The sequence below is a fragment of the Micromys minutus genome, assembly GCF_963924665.1.
Source record: "Micromys minutus genome assembly, chromosome: 5".
Lineage (NCBI taxonomy): Eukaryota > Metazoa > Chordata > Mammalia > Rodentia > Muridae > Micromys > Micromys minutus.
Window position 1 is genome coordinate 60,772,355 of NC_137974.1, and position 27,826 is coordinate 60,800,180.

A 27,826-nucleotide genomic window follows, 5' to 3' on the forward strand; every position below is an offset into this window, starting at 1 on the left:
AGCACTTTGGTGTTATCGCAGCCACTTGTCTGTCTCTAGGTGAATGGTCCACTTAGACTGTAGGTCACCATGGTACCAGAGGTCAAACCACCATTTGAGCAGCTGCCAGGGATGTTTAAGTACTTAGCCCAGTGACCTACTATATCATAAAGGCCCCATGGATGTCAGCTGTCACCAGACAGTTCTACTGAATCCTTATGCCTTCAATGACTTGCATCCCCTGACAATACAAACAACAAACAGGAAGTTCAAATTCTTCTCTACTTAAAACTAGAGTTTTCATGGCACCACTGGGTAGTGTAGCGCCAAACATGTAATAAATCTGTATATCATCATCATCATCATCCTTATCATTTTGTGTGCACAAGTGTATACAGATGTATGTGTGTGCAGGTACATGTGTATACACACACGTGTGGCGATCAGAGAACAGTCCCCAGTGTTGTTTCGTGGATACCTTCCCTTGTCTGTTTGAGACAAGGTCTCTCACTGGCCTAGAGCTTTGCCAAGTAGGCTCAACTAGCTGGCTAGCAAACCTCCTGTCTCCACCTGCCCCCACTGCCACTGCTAAGGTTGCAAGCTAGCACGACTGTGCAGGGCTTTCTATGTGGTTTCTGGGGATCAAGCACAGATTCTCACGCTTGCAGGGTAAGAGCTTTACTGGCCGAGCCATGTCTCAGGCTGTAGGAAAGCTATTTTTGAAAAAATACTCCTACTGTCAAGATGGCAGGAGTGCTGGCTGTGGAGTTCAATCCTGGCTGCACAACTTAATGTGCACTGCTGTGTTTGGTATTGCTTATGAACATCATTTTCCACATCCATAAGATGGGATAATGTGGACCAGGTGGTGGTGGTCCAGGCCTTAACCCAGGACTTGGGAGGGAGAGGCAGGTGGATCTCTATGAGTTTGAGTCCAACCTGGTCTACAGAGTTTGAGGACAGCCAAGGCTACACAGAGAAAGCCTGCCTTGAAAATTAATTAATTAACTAACTAATTAATTAATCAATTAATGGGATAACGCTGATATGCCTCCTACACTGTCATGTCACCCACAAAGAGTAATTAATCTAAATTACTCATGATGGGCATGTCTCAAGACAGACCTTTCAAAGGCAGCTGCCTGCCATAGTGTATTTCCAGGGGTCTAGACAGCCTGCTGCAGGGTCTGGCCAGTCACTCACCATTCCACTCTCTGGTGGAGGTCTTCACCGTCAGCACCGACTCTGCTCCATCCTCGTACCTCCTCAGGGTATAAAACCTTGGGTGGATTTTAATACCAGCGGAAGTATTCCAGTACACCTCATCAAAACTACTCACATCGCTGAGGCATGATATAGAAAAGCTTTGTCCCTCAGAAACAGAAATTGGGTCCCGGGTTATTGTTAGGTTGGCTGAAAGAGGGCAAAACAAAACAGACAAGACAAAAACTGACGACAGATCCAATGTTTAGTTTTCCGGATGACATCAACACGGGAATGACATTTAAGACAGAGACAGCAACACGGACCGTCCTGACTCTACCCGTGTCAACGCGGGATTGGTACCTTGCTGCTCCTGGGTTTTACTTGTTTCTAGGCTGTTCCCGGTGGTGCTCTGAACTGTACTCACTTCCATCACATGCCTTAGGACCTCGGGCACTTCCCCTTTGGAGCTGGAATTATCTGATGATTAGCAGGGTAAAAGGTTGCAAACTTAGGGATGTTGGCTTAATCCGGGCTCCCCTCCAACCTCCTCTGTGACCCCTCAGTGGAAAAATACAGGATTGGGTTCTTGTAACCACTTCATATTTACTCTTTAAGCACTTTCCCCACAACACGGTGTTGTGTCTTTGAAGGCAGCTATGCCCTCCACTGGACCACCAATGTCAGACCACGGAAATGTATATTTACTTCTTTCTATATCTGTCCCCATAAGAAGGCAGCCTTTTGCCTCTGTTGGTACATCCTTAGCATTTTCTGAAGATCTAGTATACAGTTGGTGCTTCATAAACAAATGAGTGGATTCTTGATTTACCTTTTCAGCAGAGGGATCATAAAGTTCACTCTCCAAATAATCATGCTTAGATCATCTCAGGAAGATTGGATGTATGAGCATCTTAATGTTATTTATAGCTATTTCATTTTAACTATATATAACACTATAATGGAGGTTAGTAATATAATTAACATAATATAATACTAACCGAGGTTAGTACATGAATAATATAATAATTAGTAATATAAAAATCGCGTTTACTGCTATTTTTAGAATTTGTTCATAGATTCTGTAAGACATTGTTGACAGTGTTGGTATTATTACAATATAAATGCTGATATTAAAGCACATTATTCATTTTTCTCCTGTTCTATCTTAATTTTCTCTGGGAGCATATCTCTCCCACAATTGACATCTCAAGATGGTATTTGCTTTAGTGATTTATGGAGGTGAACTGCCTATTGCCACAAGCCTGGTTTTTTTTTTTTTTTTTTTCAGTCATATCTCAGTCTTATTCTCAGTGATCATCAAAAGAAGCCAGCGCTTTTCACAGTGTCTGAGTGGGGTTCACATGCTGAGGCATAGTACCCAAGTATACACAAGACATAGTGTGTCCCTCACTCTGCCCTGCCTGACTGGAGGGATCTGAAAAGGGCTCTCTGGGGGGCTAGCCATTTCTGAGCAGAAAGCAAATCTTCATGAGCCCAGATATCTGCTTCTCTTGTTTCCAGGGTAGGTCAGATGGCCAGACCAGGAATTTTCAGCAAACACTAACTCTGCCTCTATAACATGTTCAGGTTTCCATATAAGAGCTATGTCTGTTGAATATGCACTAAGTTCCCAGAGCAGAACATGTGCGGAAGGCAAATGAGTATTGTTGGCATCCTGCTTCTCATGACATTTCTCCAAAAGGCTGTAAACGGTCCATTTTCAGAGGATAGATGGAAAGAAATGTCTGTAGCTGTGGTGGCTCTAGAATACCAATTGATGAATGGTCCCTTTATTATTTTAATCAGCGTAGGACCAGTGTTGAAGACTGAATGAGACATGTCCCCCAAGGCTCATGTGTTTAAACACTTAGTTCCTAACTGGTGATACTCTGTGAAGGCTACAAAACTTTTAAAGCTTGGAACTTGCTGAAGCCAGTATATCACTGTGGACTGGATTTAAGGTTTTATAGCCTAGCACACTTCCTGTGCCCCCCCTCATTCCTGTGTATCAATAAATAAGAAATAGCCTTTTAGAAGCTGAAAGACTGAAATGAACCTTATTATTCAACCATGTGACAATACCATGTGGCAACACCAAGTGGTTAGGTCATTCTAGCTTTATATGGGCTTATTTCTAGAACAGAGAGACTGAATGAGAAGCAACAAGAGGGAGGTCTGAGGGTGGGGAAGTAACTGAGGCTATTGGGATTTAAGGAGGGGAAACCCAGTTGTGGGGAAAAGAGAGGTTAGCAATCACATGAATTCAATGACCACAGAACTAGCCGGGTCATGATACTACTTTCTTAGCCCAACTGCTTCCTTTATCTGAACAACACAATTCGTTTCTTCCCAGTCTTTCTGGCCCAAGCCAGTTTAAAATGATTCCATCTGCATTGAAATGGCCTAGAGAGACTGTCTGACACCATCCCACACCCAGGGAAAGCTGGGTTTTATTCTGCCCACTGATGCAATGATCCCAGCTGATGAGCAGCTATAACATATGTTTGTCTAAAGAGCTATGACAAGAGTTCTTACCTACAGAGGTGAAGGTCACTGCTATGTTCTTACTGCCTTTGGCTCCGTAGGCACTGACAAACTCACACGTGTAGATGACTGTTGTTCCAGAAGAGCCACTGGGACACTGGGTCCCATCTGCCTTGAGGGTGTAAGTACTGCAGCTAGACTCTAGATCTGTGTCTGGGTTCCCTGCAATGATATAAACAAATCCTCAACATCTTGGGTTTTAAGTTATATTTTATTTCAAATGGGGGTTTCTATCCCATCTTTGATCATTCAGTTCCTAGATAAAAGACACATCCCATCTTTGATCATTCAGTTCCCAGATAAAAGACACGCAATATTTATATTTATAATAAACCTTAGTCAGCACTAGAGCTGGGCATATATCTATCCTCTAAGCTATTAGTTTTTACCTCCCTATCAATAACCCTGAGTTGTGACTTGTGAGTTATGGGTATAATAAATAGATTGTCATTAAGAGTTATTTTTATTGCTATGTTCTTTTAGTAGAACTGTATTTGGTTTGGTCCTAGCTCCCTGAATTACCTAGTCTCAGGTACTTAGTCACTCAAGTAGCATCAGGGATGTCTCTTATCTCAGGGAGAGGGCCTTTAGCTGCTGGTTGGCCACTCCCACAAGTTTTATGCCACCATTGTACTGGCATACCCTGCAGGCTGGACACCATGTTCTGAGTGGGTCACTTTTACTCTGATTGGCCAGTCCACATCAGACCATTCATATAATCTCTTATCCCGTGGCATCTTCCTCTCTCCTTTCACTCCTTCTTCCTTGTGGTCTCTTGCTTCTGCTCCAAACCCAGGAATCAATTTCTCCCTCTCTATCTCTCTTCTGCCTAGCTATAGGCTGTAGGCACCTTTATTCTTCAATCAGGGATAACTTTGGGGGCAAGGTTATATATTGTCACTTGTGTCTACATAGGAATTCTAAATCCCCGGGGGCAACTGGGCCTTGGGGGCTAATATTTAGCATTAGAATACACAGCAAAAGACAAAAACCTCAAAAAATATGATTGTCTGACTCTGAATTAGCAAGTCTTTTAGTGGAAACTTCAGCTTCATGCTTTTTTAGTTGCTGACAACTCCATATCTCCAAAATCACAGCTTCCATTCCCAGAAACAGCCCACCCTCCAAGCCATCTTTACTTCTTGCCTAGGGTTCTCAAATAACACTGTGTGTAATTATTCTCCTACTCTGGTCTCCATATTCTTCTCTCCCCAACTTCACCTGTCACTGTGGTTGTCAAACACGCTTCCAACACTTATACCATCCCCAAGTGAAAAACACAGAATAGGCTGGTGGGTTAGTGTCAAAATAAATGCATTATTTCAACTATAGCTGATCAATAATGATCACAACTGGACACAAGGTGGACTCATCAGAGAGGGAGGAACCTCAGTTAAAGTATCTCCATAAGACCAAATTGTAAAGCATTTTCTTAATTAGTGGTCAGTGGGGGAGCATCCAGCCCATTGTGGGTGATTCCATCCCTGGGTTTGTGGTCCTGAGCTCTTTGGAAAGCAGATTGAGCAAGCCATGAAGAGCAAGCCAGTAAGCAGCACCCATCCATGGCCTCTGCATCAGCTCCTGCCTCCAGGTCCTGGCCCTACATGTGTTCCTGCTCTTACTGCTTTTGATGGTGAACTGCTGTTATGCTTTGATGATGATGTTCTATGGAACTGTGAGGAAAATACGGGTCAAATATTAGTCTGCTCATGTGAAAACTATTCAAGCTCTGCCCCGTCTCATGATGCTACTGCATTCGATACCTGTGGTTTTCCACTCCTCTTTTCATTAAGTCTTTGAAACTGGCCTTTCTCACCCTCTATGTTATCAAAAGTGTTTTCTTAAGGCCAACAGGAACTTTCTCTTTCCTCCATCTTGGGCTTCTTATTTTTTCTCCTTTGCCTCCACTGCCAGCCATCTTCTTTCCACTATAGTTGTGTGAGCCTCTTTCAGGTCCTTCCTTCTTTCCTGCCTTCATGCTCCTGGGCTTCCTTTCTAAGGCCCTCCCTGAGCAGCTTTCTTAAATGCCTATGTTGCTCCTGGTATTATCCCTGACCACACCCCTTACCCCACCCTCTTCCACTCTTGCTCCTCTTTTCTTCACTCCCTTGGCAACACCAGCTCCCCACCCCCACCCCAGGCTCCTGCTATGACCTGAGACTTGGACCTCTTCCCTCTCTGCTCTAAGAGAAATGACCAGGTTGGAAACTTCTGAGGCAAATTCCCAAACGTTTGATTTGACATGTCCGGTACCTCAAACTCAACACATGCTATTTCTTTACTTTTCCCCAGACAGAATTCCCACATCCAGTGTTTCCTGTCAGTGTTATTGGCTGGAACCCAAATTAAGATGCTTAAAGGCCACTTTAATCACCTGAACTTCCTCACATTGCACTTCCACTTACTTGTGAAAACCCTCTTTGAGATTACACCCCCCAAACATGGCTGTCTCCAACAGTGAAAGGTCACCCCCTACCCCCTAGCCCCTGGCTTAGGCCCTACTGTGGTCTCAACTTTGCAACTGATTACATCTAGACTTCAATTGTGAACTAATTCTCTCTCTGACTTACTCATCGTGCTGCCTGGAAGCTTCCGTTTCTTTTTGTTCTCGGCTGGGTTTGGTTTTGAGACAGGGCCTCACTCTAAAGCACAAGCTCACTTTAAATTTGCAGTGTGGTTCAGACTGGCCTTCAATTTGTGATGCTCCTGCCTTAGCCTCCTGAGCTTCAAGTACAAATAATCAATCATGATGTCCGGTGCATGTTTAGGTTTCTAAACTTTAGCTCTGATCATCTAATTTTCTTTCACCTTTAAATTCTTACTGTAGGTACTGAGTAAAGTCAAATGTTCTTAACAGTGTCCCACCGGGAAACCAGGGATTAGACAGATCCCTAATAGGCAGACAGATAAGGAGAAGACCCACGAATAGATAATGAAGATGGCAAACTTCCAGCTTATTCTTCACCCTCCTGACCTAAGACATATGCCTGGTATCTCAAAAGAAAGACTCCGTGTGTTTCAGTGGGCCAAGCCAACAAGTCAGGGCTAGATCAAGCAGGACATGCTTACACCAACATTGTAGGCCTATCAACCTCATTGTTGGTTAGGTTTCAAACCCAGGACTCAGATCCCTAACCTTGTTAGTATATAGGCAATGTCACCAGCCTGCTTTCAGGGACCTAGGAATAGCTTATGTCATCATCACCTGCCACAGCCAGATGTGCCAGGTGTGTGCTCTGGCTAAAAGGACCTGGCCACCACTCCAGATTTTTCTCTCTCTGTGTTCCTCCTCTCTGCTTTCTGCCCACAGCTGGTCTCCTTCTCCCTCCCTTTCTTCCTCTCTCCCTCTCTTCTCTGTCTTCTCTCTTTGTCTCCTTGTCCCTATGTCGATTTCTCTAGCCTTGGTCTCCTGAGACGGGTGAACCCACCTGAGAGCTGTTTCCAAATAAATCTGCCTTTAAACTTTTAATTTGGCTTGAAGTTGCTTATTAGATCAGCCGAGAAAAGCTATTATCTTGGTGCTGAAACCTGGGTCCCAGAGAGAAAACCAAAAATTGTCTTTCTTCAAACTGACCAGACCTAAACTGGGGAAGGAAAACCCCTCAAAGACCCTTAGGATCCCCAGCCAATTGAGAGAGACCACCTAGTTTTAGGCTCCTGATATCTTCCTTCCTATGCTTTGCATAAGGTCTTTCTCTCACTTTCTCTAGATTGGCCTTACTGAGTTTGTGTGTGTGTGTGTGTGTGTGTGTGTGTGTGTATGTGTGTTCACCCTTCATAAAAGCCTTTCTCCAGCTGCTGAGTCTGTCCGTCATATCTGAGATTTCTCTCATTGCTACCCATTACACTTGAGGTGTGTGTGTGTGTGTGTGTGTGTGTGTGTGTGTGTGTGTGTGTATGTGTGTGTGTGTGTGTCCCCATCCATCCATCTGTCTGTCTTTAAATTATTTCATTGCCAGATGAAACAAGCCTGATTCAGACCCCCAGAGGACAGTGGCATTTCTTACACAATATCTTCTAACCTATTATTCTCCTCTGAATTTGATTCTTCAATTTGTCAAAACATGAACCACATGCTGCCCCATTCCTGGATGCTTGTGGTCACATTTGCAACTCCCCATCGTCTTCCTGTTGAATCTACCTCATCCTTAAAGGTCCGGCCTTTTTACCTAATGAACAGTCCAGTAAACCATCCAGGGTGAGAGGCGTGTCGAAAAAGACAGAGCGTAGGAATGTGTCAGTGAGAGGTCCCATCAAAGAAAATCCAATACAGTTCAAGTGAGGGTCATTTCAGATGGGTGACTGAGAAAGACTTCAGAGGAGAGGATGTTATTCTAAGCCTTCAAAGACAACGGAGAGGTTTATAGAAATCAAGGCTGTGGTGTGAAGTGAGGCTGTCAGTTGTGTGAGCCTAGACCAGCCATTCGCACTATAGGGCTTAGCACTCCATATGGCTGCTCTGGGGACCAGGGCTGGGTGCAGGATGGGACACCAACAAGCTATACAGGAAATCCATTGTTTTGCAGGCTGGTCAACCTTGCTGGACTTAGGAAAGTCTGCAAAGGGGTCACCGAAGAGAGAGGTCCTTGAGCATCTAACCGCAGACTTCCTGGTTCCTCTGCCAGAGGGTGAGGTCTGTCACCTTCCAGAGTTGAAAGAGACAAGGGAACTGCGCAAGGTCTCTCCTCCATCTGGCAGCTCCTTCAGGATGCCTGTGCCACATTTTCCTTATAAACTGGGGAAGTGACTAAATGTCCCTTACAGATGGTTTTTTAGAGTTGACCAGATGTCTTTCTCGGTCCTCAGAGGTCTAATCAGATGCTGCAAGTGGCATGTGCTTGGTGAACTAGAGGTGCTTGGGAAAGGGTGGGTAAAAACCTGACTTTTCATAGGATAGTGATGATGGTGATGATGGTGGTGGTGGTGGTGATTTGGTGGTGGTGGTAATGGTGGTGATGTAGCATAGTCTATGGGCACAGACTTGTAATTGAAAGATATGTATTTTAGGTCAAAGATTTTGCTGCTTAAATGTTAGCACATAATACTATTGTTTCTTAAAAGGAGAGGTAGCTATGGTCTCACATGGTTCCTAAGTATCCTTTTTTTATCAAAACTGCTAGCAGCTCAGTCCAGAGCTGACTCACCAGGATGAAGAAGATGATGGTCACTATAGCTAGTGAAATCAAACCAGTGAAGAGTCACAATTTTTATATTGGGACAACCTTAGGAAAGTTGTTTAATCTGGATCTTAATTTCCTTATTACCCCATTGGAGGATGGATATATATATATATATATATATATATATATATATATATATATGTATATATATATATATATATATATACACATATATATATATGTATATATAATCTGTTATTAAAAAGCTACTATTTCTGCTTTATTTTTTTTAAGATCTTTTAATTTTATGCTGTGCCTGGGTGTTTTGCCTGTGTGTGCATCCAGGCAGCACGTGTGTGCATGGTGTCCAGAAAGGTCAGAAAAGAGCATCAGACCCCTTAGAACTGGAGTTACATATAATTGGAAGCTGCCACTTGGGTGCCGGGAACTAAACCCTGGTCCTCTGCAAGAGCAACAAGTGCTCTTAATGTCTCTGGACACCACTGCTTTTCTTCCCATTCATTAATATAACCCATGGAGGATGGGGAACTTCAGTTTGGATCTCAGGGCAAACTAAAGCAGAGTTTGGTAAAACACTATAAATGATGACTGACGTCATATCCCCAACATCTGTGACAATGCAGCCACCTGAGAATAATGTCAGCAGGCAGAAGAGAGAAACAGGAGATTCCTGGATCAACCAGAATAAACAGCTTCTCTCCTCTGCCTTACAAGATCTCCCATTTTCGGGTTGAAAGGCAAGCAAGGGGCCTCTTTGCAAAGTCTTCATCCACCATCCTTACCTAGAATGCTTATTTCCCCTTCCTGCTTCCACTCAATGCTGCTCCAGTTGGCAATATTTTCGCTGCAGCAGTTCAACGATATAGGGTTGTTATCACACACCACCTTTCTTTCTTCCTTGGCCAAAATCCGGATGGGAGTGACATCTAATTTTCTGACTGTCCCATATTCAAAAATATCCAGTGTCACATTGCAACCATACATGCCTGCAAACAAGACACAAAATTATGAGTTATGATCACTCCTGTGAGTTTCCTTTAATAAAACTGAGCCTCACTTCATGTGCCGTGGCATCTGAGACTTGATTCAAGGACCCCTTGAGGAATGTTCAGAAACTGTCAAGCCAGTGCAGGCACGTCTGATGACATGAGGTAAGAGGTAGAAGGGGGGCATTCTCGGAGTCACATGGGGAAGTGCAGTTGGGAAATCTTGAAGGTTGGGGGGGACCATGAATTATTCGGGTGTGCTATTTAACCCTGTGGTAAAACTGGAATCTGCAAAGGTCTGATCAGAGTCACACATCCACAGTCCTCTTTGCTGTGTAGAGGAAGAGAGTTGGTCCTCTTGATATCTGGTTTTAAGTGAGGTTATTAAATACTAGAATGTGGCAGGCTCATTGTTAATCTCTGGAGAATTAAGATGTATGATTTTGTGGTTGCCTGGAGTGGTAGGAGGGTGGGGAAAGGCCAAATAGAGGGATGGCTCTGGGGAAAAAAAAGTATTTGAGGAGGCTGGGTATATTTCCACCTTAATTTTAGTGATGTCTTTTCAAGTATATACGTCAAAACTTAACAAGTTGTATACTTAATATACGTGCAGTACGTTATATGCCAACCTCATCTCAGCAAACTAAAATTTTCATAAAAACCATTACTACATACTATGTAAAATTAAAAAACAAAGCACTGCATTTAAACATCATTTAGAATTGTGCCCTGGGTCATTGGGCAGATGGTTCAGTGGTCTCCTGTGTAAGCATGGGGATCTGAGTTCAGATCCCTGGAGCCTGTAGAAAAATGGAACTGGTAGCATGCACCTGTAACTCTACACCCAGAGAGGCAGAAAGGCAGGCGGGTTTTTAGATCTCCCTGACTACAGAGAGACCTCGCCTATCAAACCAAAATGGGAACAATGAAGGAAGGTACCCTGAAGTCTGGCTTCCTTGTGGTGATGTACACATCTCCATGCAACATACACACACACACACACACACACACACACACACACATACATACACACACACATACACCCACACATACACACACATACACATGGAAACACACACATACGTACACACATATAAATAAACACACATGCACACACATACAAACACACATACATATACCCACACATACATACATATACACATGGAAGCACACACATAAACACACATGCACACATATACATGCACATATATACACACATATAAATATACACATATGAAGACATATATACACACATACACACATGAATAGGCACACAAACACACACACACACACACACACACACACACACACACACACACACACGAAAGCATGCCATGGGATGAATTTTCTGTTTTGGCTTCTTCTGAATAGTTTATCCCCCAACCCCTGTTCTGTGGGCTGCTTCTCTGAGCACACCATTCAGTTCCTCCCACAAGTCTCTGATCAGAAACCTACCTGCATCCTGCTGTGTGAAGTTGTAAATGGTGAGGCGGGTGATCAGGCTTATATTGTTGATGACTGAGGTGTGGATGGAGAATTTTTCACTGTTCTGGATTTCAGAGCGTTTTTCTCCATAGTACCAAGACGTGTTGGAGGACAAAAATTCACTTTCACATTCCAGAGTTACATTGTCTCCTTCAAAGATGAACTCTGGTATGACAGTGAACTTTGTTTCATCTAGAAATTTAAAGAAAAAGTTTGAGGATTACACATCCATGGTGCTGACCATGGGAATCTGCAGGTTTTCCTCTGAGATTTTTTTTTTAAGATTTATTGATTTATTATATATGAGTACACTGTAGCTGTCTTTAGACACACCAGAAGAGGGCATCAGATCTCACTACAGACGCTTGTGAGCCACCATGTGGTTTCTGGGATTTGAACTCAGGACCTCTGGAAGAGCAGTCAGTGCTCTTAACCCCGGAGTCATATCTTTAGCCCAACCTCCAGGACTCTTGAGGGCTCTTCTTAGCATCTGTCTGCCACAGTCTTGCTCACACACCCCCCTTACCACTCTCTGAGTAACAAAGGTCCCATCGTGTACTGATGCACCTGAGCCCATATCTGAATCCCATCTGGGAAGTGCAAAACGGTACCTAAAGTCATGGATTTTCCCACTACCATTTTAGATGACCTGGAACCAGACTTTGGAAGCCTTCCCATGCACCAGGTCCATCCAGGCTTGAGGTGTTGGTGAGGTATGGATAGGTCTTTGTAGGGCTAGTGTGGTGTGGATATGTTCTGAGGCCCACCCTTTAAACCAATAATAGAACCCTGTTTAGTATCAGCATCTGCTGTTACTGTTTCCCCACAGTGATAGCCTTATATTTATGGATCTTTTCAATATAAGCACATAAGCAAGTCATAAGCCCCATGGTTCTAGTATGAACCCCATTCCCGTCTCCCTGATGCCCCTGCTGCAGTAATGCTAGTCAAAAAGAGACAGGTGGCTTGCAATGCTCCAGACCTCTGTACCAGGAAACATCTATGATTCCCCAGCTCTTTGTTTCCTGCCTCTTTTTAGTATAGAATTATTATACTGTATATAATGTATCTCATTATGGAATTTTATTTTTGCTTGCTTATTTAATTAAAGACAATTTTTCTCCTTATAGCCCTAGCTGTCCTGGAACTTACTCTGTAAGTCAGGCTGGCCTTGAACTCAGAGATCCACTTGCCTGTGCCTCCTGAGGGCTGGGATTATAGACTTGTATCACCACTGCCTGCTTCATTTTGGCATTCAAAAGACAATTTTGTTGTTGTTGTTGTTGTTGTTGAGTCTCTCTCCAACTTCTCCCCCAACCCCTCCCATCCCCAGGAGCTTCCTTTCTTCTTACATTAAAAGTTAGGGTCTACATATGAGAAAGAATATGCAATTTTTCCTGAGCTCAGCTGAGTATTTTCAAAATTCATCCATTTTCCTGGAATTTTTATAATTTTATTGTTTTTGATATACTAGGAAACACACACACACACACACACACACACACACCGAGATTTCATTATCTGCTTATTTTTGAGAGTTATCTAGGCTGATACTATTTTCTAGATCATGTGAATGGTGCAGCAGTACACAGAGATATACAAGAATCTCTGGGGGGTAGATTTCCTAGGTTTACTCAATACCATTACATCCTGCCTGCCCCAAATGAACAAGGCAGGTGGGGTGTGATAATGAACTAGGTTCCACTTACTGCTGCTCGGTGTTCCTTGGAAGGAGTTGTAGTCCATTCTGTAAGTCTGGTTGAGGTTCTGTATGACTTGCTCATTGGCTTTATGAATTGATCCAGGAGGTGGTGCCGATCTAAACTGGACTATGTAGTCCACAACCACGCTGCCTTTGCTGCATAGAGACCACTCGGTTCAGTAAAGTAGTAATTCATCTAGGAGAATCTAGATCCTTGTGGTTTATTGCACAGGGAAGCAAAATAGCAGAGGCCAACTGAGTTCCATCAGTGAGGAACCACTCAAGCAAGCCTGTCTTTAAACGTAGCCCATACCCAAGGCAATATTTGGCCAGTAATATAAATAAGAAAAGTGGTTATATAAAGAACAATGAGCTGAGCCCGTAAGGGTTCCAGGCTCCCTTAGAGCTCATCATGTACGCCAAGAAATCCTGAGATCCTGTCTGTATCAGAATCTTCTAGTAATGTCTCTAACATTGCTGTCCGATACAACTCTATTTTAACATTTCAGACTCTCAGAACCACAGATGTATTTGTTGGCAAACATCTTTCATGCATGAGATGAACACACCTTTGTGTTTTCTCAATGCTAAGGGGTAGGAACGCGTCTCGGTGTTTCCGTTTCCCGTTTCCGGTTCACCACTGTGCTCTGGTGGTTTCCGGTTCACTACCTTGCTCTGGTGGTCAGAGCTCTCACCTCTGCCAAGCTGCTCCTGCTAAGGATCCCACATAATAGCCCATGGCTGTTTTGTCTCGTTCCCTGGTATATTGGTTTCTGCCCTCATAGAAAAATGAGAAAATTACATCATTCTTACGTGAACTGTGTCACAGTCACCGATCTGAATCCTGGTAAAGTTTTGTAACCCGCTCGGAACTGGAAAAGAAAGCAAAGAGAACGATATGAGACTGGTCATACCGAAGACTTATAGGTACACTTTGCCAACCTGGATAACGCTTCATTTTATCTATATTGCTAGTGGTGGCATTGGCAGAGCTTTGAAGGAGTAATTTCTAACAACTTGTGTCAGTCTTAGTTTTTAGAGAAGCATACAGTAACTTTAAGTGGTCAAAATGGCTGCTCAGGAACATGCAAGAGAAAGAGAGGCTTGGGGATGTCGGTGGGGGGACATGTCACCAAACTCCAAGTGAAAGAAAAAAGGAAGTGGAAGGAAAGGATCCTACACAACATCTGACAACATTCAGGAAGACCTTTCAAGAACATTACAGAGTCTTTCCAGAAATCTCCCTGTCTGCCAGATATTTATTACCACATATTTAATACATTTATTAATACACTCAGTATGTGTATTCTGAGGTAAGGAGCAGAAATCCATTCCTGAGTGTCAGAGGCAGCCCCCGGGGCTACGTACTGAACCAGAGTCAGAGAATTGGAAGTCAGGAGCACCCTCACGGACATCATCCCATTTGTCCTCCACCTTAATACCAGTGTGACTTTGGTAAAGCCAGTTTCATTTGTCAACAGGATGTGTTCATATTGTTTTTCTGAATATCAACCCCATAAGAATTCCTGACCTTCTCAAGTCCATTACCATGTATCATATTTAGCCTTTAAGTGTCACTTGACACAACCTAGAATCACCTACAAAGACAGCCTCTACTGAAGGAATACTTAGGTTATGTTGGCTTGTAGGCATAGCTGTGAGAAATTGTCTTAATTTAATTGTTAACTTATGTAGGAAGACCTAGCCCACTGTGGGCGGCATCATCTGTAGGCAGAGGGCCCAGAGCTACATGAGACAGGGGAAAGCTAAATGAAAACTAGCAGCAAGAAGCAGGCAGTATAGATGAACTCATTCCTATCTATTTTGGACTGTGGTTATGATATGTTTAGTTGTTTGAGTCTCTACCTTTACTTCCTCAAAATGACAGACTAATGACCTTTGCTTAAATTCCTTTGTTTCAGAGTTGCAATAGAAATTAAAATGAGGGCACCAAGAAATCTACAATATGTGTTGTTGGCCTGGTGCCTGGGTGAGTGAGACTATTACATGATCCCATAGTTCCTTAAAAATATATAATTTAGTGACTGGTATGCTATATAGAATTATTATACATAAGAGATGTAAAGCAGTCATTCAAAGACTCTGTAGAATCAATATTCCATCAAGGCACCATGTCAAAATCATTATTTTTGTGTGGCATACTGAGTTAGGCCGTGGGGACTTCTCCTGCCCTGAGGACTAGGAGTTATGGGGAGTCACAACCTCAGCCCGTGTGTAATAGTAGTCACCACACCAATTAGGAGACAGTGTTTAAAATACATCAACTTAAGCAAAACATTTACATTTGGCTTAATCCAACATCAAGCCCTGCATCTGGGAGACAGTTAACACTTGCAGAGGCATCTCTGTTTTTACCTTAGTAACAAAAGGCTGACCCTGGAGTGAACACCTAGTGACTTCCAAGCTAGAGAAGTTTGAAACTCTCTGAGTTCAGCCTTGAGGTGGGCTGCCCAGTGATGTTAGAAGTCTTACCTGTGTAGAAAAAAACCTAACCATTTAGGGTTCAGTACCATTCACGTGGTAGAAGGAGAATGCGAGACTGCCTGGACCAGGCTCAGGAGCCTCTGAATTGCTTTTAGTGAAGGGATGCCACCAATCATCTAAATCATCTCTACTCAAGGGAAAAGTCCTCCTGAGAGGCCAAGGTGACACCCTAGTCCTCTGACTGCTGTTTGAGTGCTTCTTAATTCTCCACAGGTGAGTTTTCATGACTTCAAATCCTTATACCTAGTGCACACTGTCCACTGTGAATGTAAGTGACTCCAATCCTCCTAAATAGTTTCTCTGGTAAGAGACTCCAGTAGCCCAAACCTACCGCTCTTTCCAGATCAGTCTTGTAGGACCTATAGAGGGCAGAGGATGTGTTCTTTAGGTCTTCTTGAAATCCTATGTTCAGTCTGACTTTGATTTTTAAGGTAATATATGCTGAAAAAACATAGGGAAACATAAATTTCTCGCTGGTGTTTAAATACAGACAAGACAGACAATCATTGGCTTATGGTAAAGTTGAAAAACACATTCAACAAATCTTTAAAGAATAAGTGCATACCTTCTGGGAGCTGGCAGAAAGGTCCCTGGGAAGGAAGTCCTTTCAGACAATCACAGTAGCGGCCTGGCAGGGCCCTGTCATGCTCTTGACAAGTCAGAGAGTGGCGACATCTTTCCTCAGGCCACTGGTAGCCTTTCTCGCAGAAGCACAAGAGGTCATTTCCAGCAGGAGTGCAGACTGCCATCAACCAAAAGAGCCATGCAAAACAAGGTGGTCACCATCCTTACATTGGCAGATTGCAAGTATCTATGCCAGTAGGAAATCCTAGCTCAGTTCCACACAGACCTTCTAGAAAGCTCGGTAGAATTGCATAAGATTGCCTATATGGATCACAAAGCTATAGATGAGGTCCCGGAAAGGTGACAATGTTGAGTGGCTACAGACTATTAAGTCATTTTTTCTTTTTTTTTGCTGGAAAGTCATGTTTTCTATCACGTGTTCACTAGATATCTATGCTGATTTGATCCCTTGATACAGAGCAGTAGAGATTCTCAACCTGGGGATTGCACACCTTTGGCACACCTTTGACTCCCAAAATATTACTGCAGCAAAATTACAGTTACAAAGCACCAATGAAAATAATGTTATGGTTGGGGGTCAGTGCAACATGAAGAACTGTATTAAAGAGTTGCCCCACTAAGAAGGTTGAGAATCACAGAGAGACCACTGAACATCTCTGCCTCTAGAAAGACAGCCTTTTGTGGTGCTTTCTTATTGAACATAGTAAAAATGCAGGTATAATTTAGCATGTATTCCCTTCTATCTGTCTGTTTGTCTATCTATCTATCTATCTATCTATCTATCTATCTATCTATCTATCTACCTCTATCTATCCATCCATCTATCCATCTATCTATCATCTATCTATCTATCTATCTATCTATCTATCTATCTATCTATCTATCTACCTATCTATCATCTATCTATCTATCTATCTATCTATCTATCTATCTATCTATCTATCATCTCTCTCTCTCTCTTCCTTTCCTTTTTCCCTCCTCATTTTTCCTTTCCTTCCTCTCTTTTCCTCTGGGGAAGGTAGCTGCCTGGTACAAAGACCTGTCGGGAGGAGAACCACAGGGTAAGGAATTAAGGCCTCTAAACAATAATTATTTAGGAACAGTATTCTGCAAAAAAACAAAACAACAACAACAAAAAACTGCACGTTGAACTTGAAAATGACCTTTTTAGTCCACTAGAGCTGTCAACTCAAAGTTTCTAAGCTAGAACCACCATCTAGGTGCTACTACAAGACTCCAGGCCCCCAGAGACTTTAGATAATACATGGTTGTTGTTGTTCAATAGTCCTAAGAGAGATTTGTTACATGGGAATAAATCATGAATATAGAACACAAATAAATAGCCTTTACATTTCAAGTCAAAAAGAATTGCCTAAATGGACCCTAATCTCACTGGGGTCATTATAAAAAAGAAAAAAAAAAAAAAAAGTGCTCTGCAAACAGAGACCCTTGAATCAGTTTCTCACATTGGATCAAAGAAACTGTTCTGCAGGTGGGGCCCCTTAGGATGCTGCTACTCAAAACAAAGTCATAAAACAGTCATCTCTGAAATAGGAAAGACAAGCAAATTACAATGGTGCTTTCATAGGACAAAGCACAGACCCATCCATGGGACACTGTGTCTCTGGGGATGGTACCTGAGACAAAAGAAGAATGTTTGCTTTCAGTAGGGAGTTCTTAAATGCAAAGGCAAAGCATGACCTTGGAGAACTTTGCTTACTGTATTGCTTCTGACCTAGGTACGTGCCTGGTTCCTATTCCCTGACTGACAACACCCCAAAGGAAAGAAGTGGCTGCTCTTGACATCCTGAGATGCACCCACACATTGTTCAGGGGAAAAGGATCTAGTAATTTGTCAGGAAGAGTTTGTCCATGTCTTGTTGGTCACTTGTTGCTAATGTCTTTGATTATCATTTAAGGTAAGGTGATTGGCTTTGGAATTTACAGCTAGTGAGTTCATTCCAGGAAATATGGGGTCATAAAGTCACACAATGGTCTGGTTGGGTCATTATGCTTGCCTCCCATTCTTAGTTTGATTTACAAGCAGGACCTCTGTCTTTCTCCTGATAATGCCTACTCATGCTCCCCCAAGCAATGCATGTCTCACTCACCTGTAGTCATTGCTATGCTCAAAATGTCAGTGCCCTTCTCTTGAATGGGAAAATGGAGGCTGTTCAAGTGAGCTCTGATGGACTCCAGGAAGGAGACATTTTCAAAACTGATCTCAATATCCACCATGTATTCTTCTGCCACAGGACCACCCGCTGCAACTGAAAGGAGAGTTTGTGAAGATCATGAGTGTTTGCAGGGGCAGGAGAGAGACCTTGGTGGGCTCTGCAGCAAAGTAGATACTGGGCACATCCATCCATCAAAAAGAGCCCTTTTAGAGAAAAAGAAACTGTTAGCTACCTCTACCAACCACCCTCAACCTTGATGTCCAAGGCCAAAGGCCATGAGTGATGAGTAAACTGTGATTGGGGCAAGACTAATGGGCATGACCCGGAAGGGATGCTCTCTTGCTGCTGCAGTGAATAAGAGTTTGAATCTCCACCCACAGGAGTGAGTTGCTGTTCTTATAACAGTGTGTAGTTGGTTTGCATACAGTCTAAGGGTTGAACAGACATGCACGCATGCTTGAAACCCTTCCAGAACCCCACATCCACACCCAGTTAATTTCCTTTGGTCTTAAAGTGTACACAGATACCCAGTATGCTCATTCTTTATTGTTGCTTCATAGCCATGGTAAACAGAACTCAAGCGGTGGTCATCAAAAGTCTGTCAATTTGAAATGCAAAAGAAAAAAAGAAAAGTCCTAGTTTTTCATTGCTTTTCCAGCTTGTCTCCAGGAAGTTGAATGCCAGCTTGCCAAATAAATTTGTCGAGAGAGAGAGAGAGAGAGAGAGAGAGAGAGAGAGAGAGAGAGAGAGAAGAGAGAGAGAGAGACAGACAGACAGACAGACACAGACAGAGACACAGAAAGACACAGAGACACAAATACACACAGAGAGAGACAGAGAGAGACAGCATATAGATATGATCTTATCTAACCTTAGACTGTTTCTTCCCCAGTTTCTTATATCACATTATGTCTTGACTACCATTTCTGAGCTCCTGGGACAGGAACTGAATCCTTCTCTCCTGATGACCTTATCCATCTTTCTTGGTGCTCACCATATAACAAGCATGTGTCTAATCACTTCTTACTAAGACCATCCCCTAAGTAATAAATTCACTTCTCTTGTCCTGGCTGGGAAATTACAATTGGGGCTGAAGAGGGTCGGGGGGTTCAGTCCCTACCTCATCAAAAAAGTTTGAAGGGTAAGATTTTCTTTTGTACAAAGAGGTATTGAAGATGTTTTTAAATAGGTGGGAAAAATGGATACTTTCAAAACCATTTCTTTAAATTTTAAGGGAAATCTGAAAGCACGGTCTGTATCTTAACATGTAGCTAGAATTCTTCTTTTGGAAGACAATTGTTTTTCCATGAAATGGTAAGATTCATTTCAACCAACTGGGGCCATTACTGGGAAACACTAAGAATGTTCAGAGTAGGAAACTCGAGTAGTTAAATATTTATTGCTAGATATCTGGAAGCTAATGTGTATTTCTTGGGGGTATACACACTGATCTTAGACTATAACCTGGTCGGAAATAGTTTCTTTTTGGCATTGTTCTGTTTGCTGCAATGAACTCTAAGTTGTTTTCTTTTTAAGTCTATAGAGGTATTTCAGGGATGTGTTTGATGCTATAGTTTCCTCTTTATACTAATAGAGTAAAATAGATTTTAAGTCGGATGGGGTGGCATGTGACTGTCCTCCTGCCATTTGGGAGCTGGAGGGAGGAGGGTGAGTGAGGCGTGCTTTAACTACCTTTGAGTCAGAGGTTAGTCTGGGATTTGTGAGGCCTCGCCTCAAAACTAAACTAAACTAAGATTTCAAAGTCACTAGTAAAGTCTGATATGGAGTCTTGTGTATTTCAGTGTAGTGACACTGCCTAACGTTTCCTGTTTTCTATCTGATTCTCAAACGTTCTGCAGTGAAAGCAGGCTTCCTGGAGGGACTGCTGATCTCAATTCCTGTGATTCCAACTCCAGACACATGGTATCTCCCACTAAGCACATTTCCAGCTGGGCAACTGCACAGTATTTACATCTGCCTTCCAGAACATTCATTTTTCTGAAAAGACATGTGATCGTGTTTATTCCCTCTGGTAAACTCACTAGCTCAGGGTCCTCCCATGAAGGCAAACAGGATTTCCTAGGATGGTGGCTACTCTGGATGATGGGTGGAGTCGACAACCATCCCACATCATCTACTTTGTTATCTGTAAGGCCCCCAGCCTGCCTCCCTGTGCCCTTTTCATACATAAGAGCAGAACAAGTGTGCACCTGAAAAGTAGCAGCTCTGCCTGGCTACAGTGACTACTGGTTAGAGGTGAGGCAGTTCTGCTGAGCTTTTCCACAAAACTGAACCGAAAGCATAAAGCCCAAGATGTATGGGATCTTATGACTTAGCAAGATTCTGCCTATAGGATTCATTCAGCTGGTAACTTAGAACTAGGCTCTGGGGGTCTCTTTTCCCACCCACCTGTCACATTCTTCAACACCTGAAGGAGCTTCAGAGTCATTCTTAGCTATACATCACCCTTTCCTAGAGGTGGGTGAGGACGGATCAGTAGTTCCTCCTCCTCTTCCTCGTCCTCCTCTTCCTCCCCCCCCCCTTTTAAGTGGTCTTGCCATAAGCCCAGGCTGACCTGGAGTTTACTGTGTGACTTAGGCTAGCCTCTAATTCATGACCCCTTCACTTCTGCCTCAGCCTCCTAAATGTTAGGACTACCATCGTATGTCACTATGCCTGGCCGGAACATGTTTCTTTTTGAAAATGCTCACTTCTTTGAAGAAGCCCCAGAAGTAGCACTGCATTAGGTAAGCCAGAGGCTTGTCCTTGAGGGTCACCCACACTTGATTTACCGTGACTGAGAGCATCCCCAGCCTTACCGGCCCAGGTGAAGCAAACTATACTCATTGAGTTAAGCTTGGATACCTAGATGAGAACAAACCTTACATTGATTTTGATGTTCGGGTGGCTGGCGAGCTAACATTCTAAACCAAAGAATAAAACAGAGAAAGTGACCCTGGAGACAGACATTAGCAGATTAGGTTCTTGCTTGCTTCGACTTTTATATTCAGTCATCTATTGTTCCTCCCAATGACAAATGGGCACTCTCTTGCTATATTTGCTGAGCCTCTTGTGCTTTGAAGGTTTGTTTCTATTTGCTTAAATGTGAGCATGGCAGGTCCATACAGTACCCTTGGGGTCCAGTAGTGGGTGTCGAACCCTGTAGGGCAGGAGTTGTGAGTGGTTGTGAGCTGTCCCCATGTGGGTGCTAGGAATGGAACTCAGATTCCCTGGGAGAATAAGTGATGCTGACTGCCAAGAGGTCCCTCCAGCCTATTGTTTGTCATGTCTACTCTGACACTGGCTCCCCCTGCCTTCCAGTGACACCAGCTGACAGAGTCGAAATAGCAGGAGCAGCTACAACACTTGCCAATTGTTCTTGCTTCACAGATTAAAGGGTAATATGCTTCCTACCGTTTTACAGGTGGCAAAACTGAGGTTCGCAAGGTTGAAATCTCATGGTAATACCTGAGCTAAGATTTAAAAGGACACGTTGCGGACTCAAAGTCCATTTTCTTTGAGCCACACACTGCTCCAACTCGAGTGGAAGAACAGTCACCTCACAAAGCACTAGGAAATTAGATCAATGTTGCATGTAGCTTTGTAGCAAGCTTCAGTGTTTAGTTACTTTGCTAGTGTCAAGTTCAAAACCAAAACTATTAATAGTAAAAATGTGACAACCTTGAGAACTTCCTTGAAATCTATCGGCATCATGAATGTCTTAGAAATCCAAACTTAGGGCAACGGCTTTTAGCCGCTAGCCGTCCTGACGTTTCACGTGTCCGTTTCGTGATTTATTGATTTTCTTGCAGATTTATTTTTACTGGGTGTCTGTTTCTCTGCACTCTGCCAGATGCCCCAGCCATAGACAATCAAAAGAGCAAGGCTTCTTAAGAGGCAAGTCCTGTCTCCATGATATTTCCCTCCTCAGTTGAAGGCAACTGGTCAGTTTGTATCTTTTTATCAGACAGTTCTGCAGGGAATTAAAAAAAGAGTAAGGAAGCAGAGCAAAGGAGTAATAAGATGATAATGGCAACAATAATGATGATGATGATGATGATGATAATAATAATAATAATAATAAATAATAATAATAATAAATGAAGGGAGTCTGGCCAGCTTAAGCATGAGTCTGGCAGGCCTTGCCCTTCTCCACAATTCCCTCTGCTTTGCTAAAAACTGCCAAATGACATTCCTAAAGCTAGCCCCCAAGGTCTATTCCTTTTTTTGGTCATTACCTGACACTGACTAACAAGGCCCAGCTAGCAAAGTACGGAAGTCCAGTAATAAAAAGCCTATTTTGGCTCACCTCATCAACATGCACAGTTAAAACGAAACACCTCATCCTAACATGGGGCTTCCCCATGTACCTTTATGAACTGCCATTTTCCTGCATGCCACCTCTGTCTCCTCTCTATCCAGAGGCAGACCTTTGTCCTCCAGAACAAATATCCCTGCCTGCTTCCTCTTGGTCCCTTCACCCTCATTCTCTGCCTCTTGAACTTGTTTCTAATTCCCTGTCCTTCATCCCTCTGGGGCAAATAAATCTCCTTTGTGCTTCGAACTGATCTTGGGGGCCCTGAGCTGGATACTTTTCTATTACAACAACAGCAATACAGGATGCTAGAAAAGACCTTTTTAAAGTTCTAGATGTTGAGCAGAGACTTGAATGGGATGAAAGAAGTCTGAGACAGCCAAGCATCGCTCTGCGAAAGGCAAACAAATGTGGAGTCCCTGAGTGAGTTGCAGCCCCCTTGGCCCACTAGAGGAACATGAGATGACTCCCATTTGGCAGTGTTTTTCTTTGTGGATCAAAGCTACAGGAACCCTGGCAAGTCACCCAGAACCTCAGGCATCAGCGTAATACCATCTAGTTCTCCTTGGGCATATGAGAAGCCTAGAGTCAGAAATGCCAAAATCTAGGGCCTGGAGATGGAAGAACACACCGCTCTTGCCGAAGACCTGGGTTTGGATCCCAGCACCCACATGGCTGCTCTTAATTGTAAGGACAATTCCAGGGATGCTCTCTTTTAACCCCTGCAGGCTCAGTTCGTACACATATAAAGTGTATGCACATGAAGAAAAAGCACTATGTGCATAAAAACAAAACAAGCAAATCTAAAACCAATTAAAACAAGAAAGAAAAAAATACAAGCTCTGCTTTTCTATCTGCTTCTTATCCGGAAGACCTTGGATCCTGGAAAAGTGACATTCTTTGTCTTGCTCTTGGCTGCAAGGGACTCAGGAGGGTCAGACCAGAGATCCCTTCCCTTCCATGTGTGTACCCTAGAGGACCAACACCCTTCTCTGTCATATGAACCAGCTGCTCCCTGACAGCTCACTTATATTTTCTTTGTCTTCGTCCCCTTCATTCTTTGTATTGTTTGTCTGGATTGTTCTGGCCCACACTGCCCTGAGAGGACAAAAGAGCACATTCCAGGTGTCACTGGTGTCAGACGATGCCCATCCGCAGGCCCAGGAGACACTAACTAACCAGGATTTCCCCTCTCCTTTCCCACAAGTCTCTGCCAGCCTCAAAGCACTTATCTGTAAAAGACATTTCTGGAAAGTTGGCCACTAACTGCCACAAACAGCACTGGGTCTTAATCGCAGCTGTTTAAGCAAATAATACTGATTTTGCCTGGCAACGGAAGGGAATGGAGGGTTCTCAGAAGCAGAGCTTAAGTTGATGCATGAATGGACCTCTCACCTGTAACAGGGTACCTGCTGACTTCACCCAGAAGGGAGCTTGCCAGGGGTGGGGGGAGCCAAGGATTCTTCATTGCTAATGATTTCATTCTCATACCCCTCCATCAACCTCTGAGCAATGAACATGGAAAGACACGCACTCTTCTGCTTGTTCCTTGACATTTCCCAGAAGGCCCTTGAGTAGCACTGTCTGTACCATGCTGACGCCATCAAAAAGGTCCCATTATCCTTCTGGGGCTAAGGTTTGTTATACAAGAGAAAATTGCCTGAATTCTAGGCTATGACTCAGCAGGTGTGGGTGGAGGGCAAGAAGGTTAACATCTCAGATGATGAAACAGTGGACGGCGAAGTCCAGAGAAAATCACTAGTTGGAAGAATCCACCATAGACTGAGATGTCAGGACTAGCACCATGCAATGTTCTTTCCATGGTAACATGGAACTGATACCCAATCCTCCTCTTTCCTTAAAGCTACTCTAGGGTTGTGAGATGGGGGGCTGGGAAGATGTCTGGGGAAAGAGTTTTCATCAACCTGAGCTTAGATTCCTAGAAACCATGTTTTAAAAAGTGAAAGACAGACAGACAGAGTAACTCAAAGGCCTGTAATTCTAGAGCTCCCGATACCAGGAGATAGGAGACAGAGACGGAAGAATCTTTCATGTCAGCGTTCCTGCCAGCTAGCCTGTTGAACACAGCAGCACATGAGAGGTAGGGAGCAGAGGACCAATACCTGAGCCCAGCCTCCAATCTCCACACATGAGTTAATATGCATACACCTGAACTCACACACATGAAGGAATGCACATGCACATGAATGCACATATGCACCTGCACTCATACACACACACACACACAAAGCCATGAAATAAGATCTCATAAGATAGTGAGTCTGGACAAGAAACAGAAACACCTTGAAAACCAGAATGTGGGGACTTGAGACCTGAATGTTGAATGGGACACTTTCTTACTTGAGGGAGTCACTGAAACTCTGAATGAGACACTTAGTAGACCTGTAAACTAGAGGTAAGGTATTTCTCTACAGTGTTGAGATGAAGCAATTTGGATCCTCTGGGAAAGCCCGTAGGCACATGTCTGGTATGTACAGTAATTATTAATAGTGTTAAAATGCACACGTAAGTCAGGCTAGCGAGACAGCCTGGTTGGTAAAGCGCTTGTGTTCCAAACATGAGGCTTTGAATCCAGTCCCAGAAACTGCATAAAGAAATCTAAGCATAGTGAACACGCTTGTAACCCAGCACTAGGCAGGTGGAGACAGTGGTTCCTTAGAGATCACTGGCTAACCAGCCTAGCTGAGTTGGTAAAGTCAACCAATGAGCCTCACTGATTTTCCTGGCTCTACCTCCCCAGGGCTGGGCTTCCAAGTAGGTCCCACCCTACTTGGTTTTCTATATGGATGCTAGAGATCAAACTAAGGTTCACATGCCTATGTGGAAACAATTTACCAACTGATCTATTTCATTAACTCCAGGCTATAAAGTTCTTCAACTGTCTTAAAGCCCCTGAAATACAACAACGGTGATATATGCATAAAATATATAATGATATATGTATGAGATATGATATATGTATGTACATGTATGCATATAGACATACACACAAATATAGTGTCTCAGGAAGGTAGTGAGTCTGGACATCTGACTTGTCACATATGTAGAAATCTATAATGTCCTGAGAATAAATATAAACATTGATTTCACCACTAACAAATGGATTATGTGAAGCATAAATGTGATTATATCTATTTATATCTATCCACCTATCTCTATCTCTATCTATCTATCTATCTATCATCTATCTATCTATCTATCTATCTATCTATCTATCTATCTATATCTATCTATCTATCTATCGTCTATCTCTATCTAACTAGATAGATGAAATTCTCAAAGAATATATTTTTTAAAAGATGATTTTTATCTCAAGTTTTAAACATGTGGTCCAGTGATTCAGAGAGGAATTTTATTGCTATTTATTTCTTCTAGAACACGTACATCTCCTGCTATCATGGCCTCAGAAAGGGAGATATACAGATACCAGAGCAGATGTGCCATTCTGAACTCTGCCTCCCATCTGAACTCCACACTCAATGAATACACCAGGCCGAACTCGGGCCTCTTTGGGGTGCATCTGCTTGCAAAGTTTGCATTGTTTGCTTCCTTTGCTTTGCTGGAGACTCACAGTCTTACTGCAGTTTACAACCCGGCCACCCAGAGCCCAGCATGGGAATTCTCCATGGCTATTTTGTCTTTCGGTGGTTTTGTAAAAGTACCAAGGCAAATCCATCATCTGTGGGGGACAGGCAGATTGTTTAACACTTCCCATTGACTCTAGGTCCCCCGAGAACACAGGGCAACACATATGATGAATGGGAAACATGTCTTTGTGGAGATTTACTCTTGTCATGATTGTTTTTAGTGAAAGTGTGTTTGGAAAAATTTTGGAATGTTCAAATCCTTAGATGTGTGAGTATTTCCTGCCCCCAGAACTACCCCCTTATGCTACTAAGGGGAGTGACAAACAATGGGGCTCAGAAGAGCAGAGAGAAGTGGTTTTGCAGCTGTGTGGACACCAGCTGCTGCCTAGGACGCTGTTGACTTGAGCCCTAGAACTTGCTGGAAACCAAGAGCTTAGATTCATCTGTGCCAGGCTCCATTTTGAACCATGAAAGCCTTCCACAATCCAACAGACATGACTCTGGCTCAGGGCCTGTCACAGGGTAAAAGAGAGTTCACAGGGTTGGTGGGATGAAGGAAGCATCTCCCTTGTGTTTGAGCACAGAGGCTACATGCTGGCTTCAGGGAAATAATGAGAAGGGACACTGGAGTCCATTGGTACAACCAAGTGGAGGAGAAAGTGGAGGAGAAGAAGACTGAGAAGGACAACTGGAAAAGAACAGACAGGCACTGGGAGAAAAGGGGAAGGAGGGAAGAAAAAGTCACTGGCTTGGGAAGAGGTTTGACGGTGTGAGGGCATCTGAGGAGGGCGGCATGAGCTTATGAGCATGTGCAGAGCCAACAGTGGTGGTTGAGATTGCGAGGTGACGTCATGATCACTTAGCATCGTTTCATAACACTGAGAATGGGCTTCCTTATAACACTCTTAGCAAACAAAAAACACTGTTCTTCCTGGGTTACTGGGAGACAGAATTATGGGGAATAAAGCACTTTTAAAAAGTTGCCCTGTGGAGGCTGGAGAGGTGGATCAGTGGTTAAGAGCACTGACTGCTTTTTCAGAGGCCCTGAGTTCAATTCCCAGCACCCACATGGTGCTGGTGGCTCATAACCATAATACCTTCTTCTGGTGTGTCTGAAAAAAGTCATAGTGTAAATAAATAAATAAATAAATAAATAAATAAATAAATAAATAAATAAATAATAAATCTTTAAAAAAAGAAAGTTGACTCAGAGCCTGGTTTGGAGGCCTTTAATCTCAGCCAATTGGAAGGCTGAGACAGGCAGATCCCAAATTCAATGACACCTTGGGCAACTTAAACTTAGCAAGACCCTATAAATAATAAATAAATAAATAAATAAATAAATAAGTAAATATTGCTATGGTTATTTGGCCATAAAAATGAAAATGGCTCTCATAGGATCATAGGGAGTGAGACTATTAAGGGGTGTGGCCTTGGTGGAGTAGGTGTGGCTTTGTTGGAGGAAGCAAGTTACTAGGGGGTGGGCTTTGAGGTTTCAGAAGCTTAAACCAGGCCCAGTCTCACTCTCTCCCTGCTGCCTATAGATCCAGATCTAAGGCTCTCAGAGATTCTCCAGCACCGTGTTCACCTGAA

The 27,826-nt window shown here is 43.2% G+C and overlaps 1 protein-coding gene across 3 annotated transcripts in view; it reads right to left on the bottom strand.

The window, feature by feature from the left end:
- ADGRF5 (adhesion G protein-coupled receptor F5) overlaps positions 1–27,826 on the bottom strand; it is a 93,391-nt gene that overhangs the window by 17,540 nt on the left and 48,025 nt on the right. For 2 of the 3 annotated variants that reach the window (XM_080917301.1, XM_080917300.1), the window contains exons 4-13: positions 18,245–18,403; positions 16,114–16,290; positions 15,880–15,989; positions 13,857–13,915; positions 13,051–13,199; positions 11,312–11,533; positions 9,653–9,856; positions 3,721–3,891; positions 1,546–1,662; positions 1,183–1,392 (exon numbers count right to left, since the gene is read on the bottom strand). In XM_080917301.1, the coding sequence (XP_080773427.1) occupies positions 1,183–1,392; positions 1,546–1,662; positions 3,721–3,891; positions 9,653–9,856; positions 11,312–11,533; positions 13,051–13,199; positions 13,857–13,915; positions 15,880–15,989; positions 16,114–16,290; positions 18,245–18,403 (1,578 nt within the window). The remainder of the gene's footprint in view (positions 1–1,182; positions 1,393–1,545; positions 1,663–3,720; positions 3,892–9,652; positions 9,857–11,311; positions 11,534–13,050; positions 13,200–13,856; positions 13,916–15,879; positions 15,990–16,113; positions 16,291–18,244; positions 18,404–27,826) is intronic. The other variant, XM_080917302.1, reaches the window with a different exon arrangement.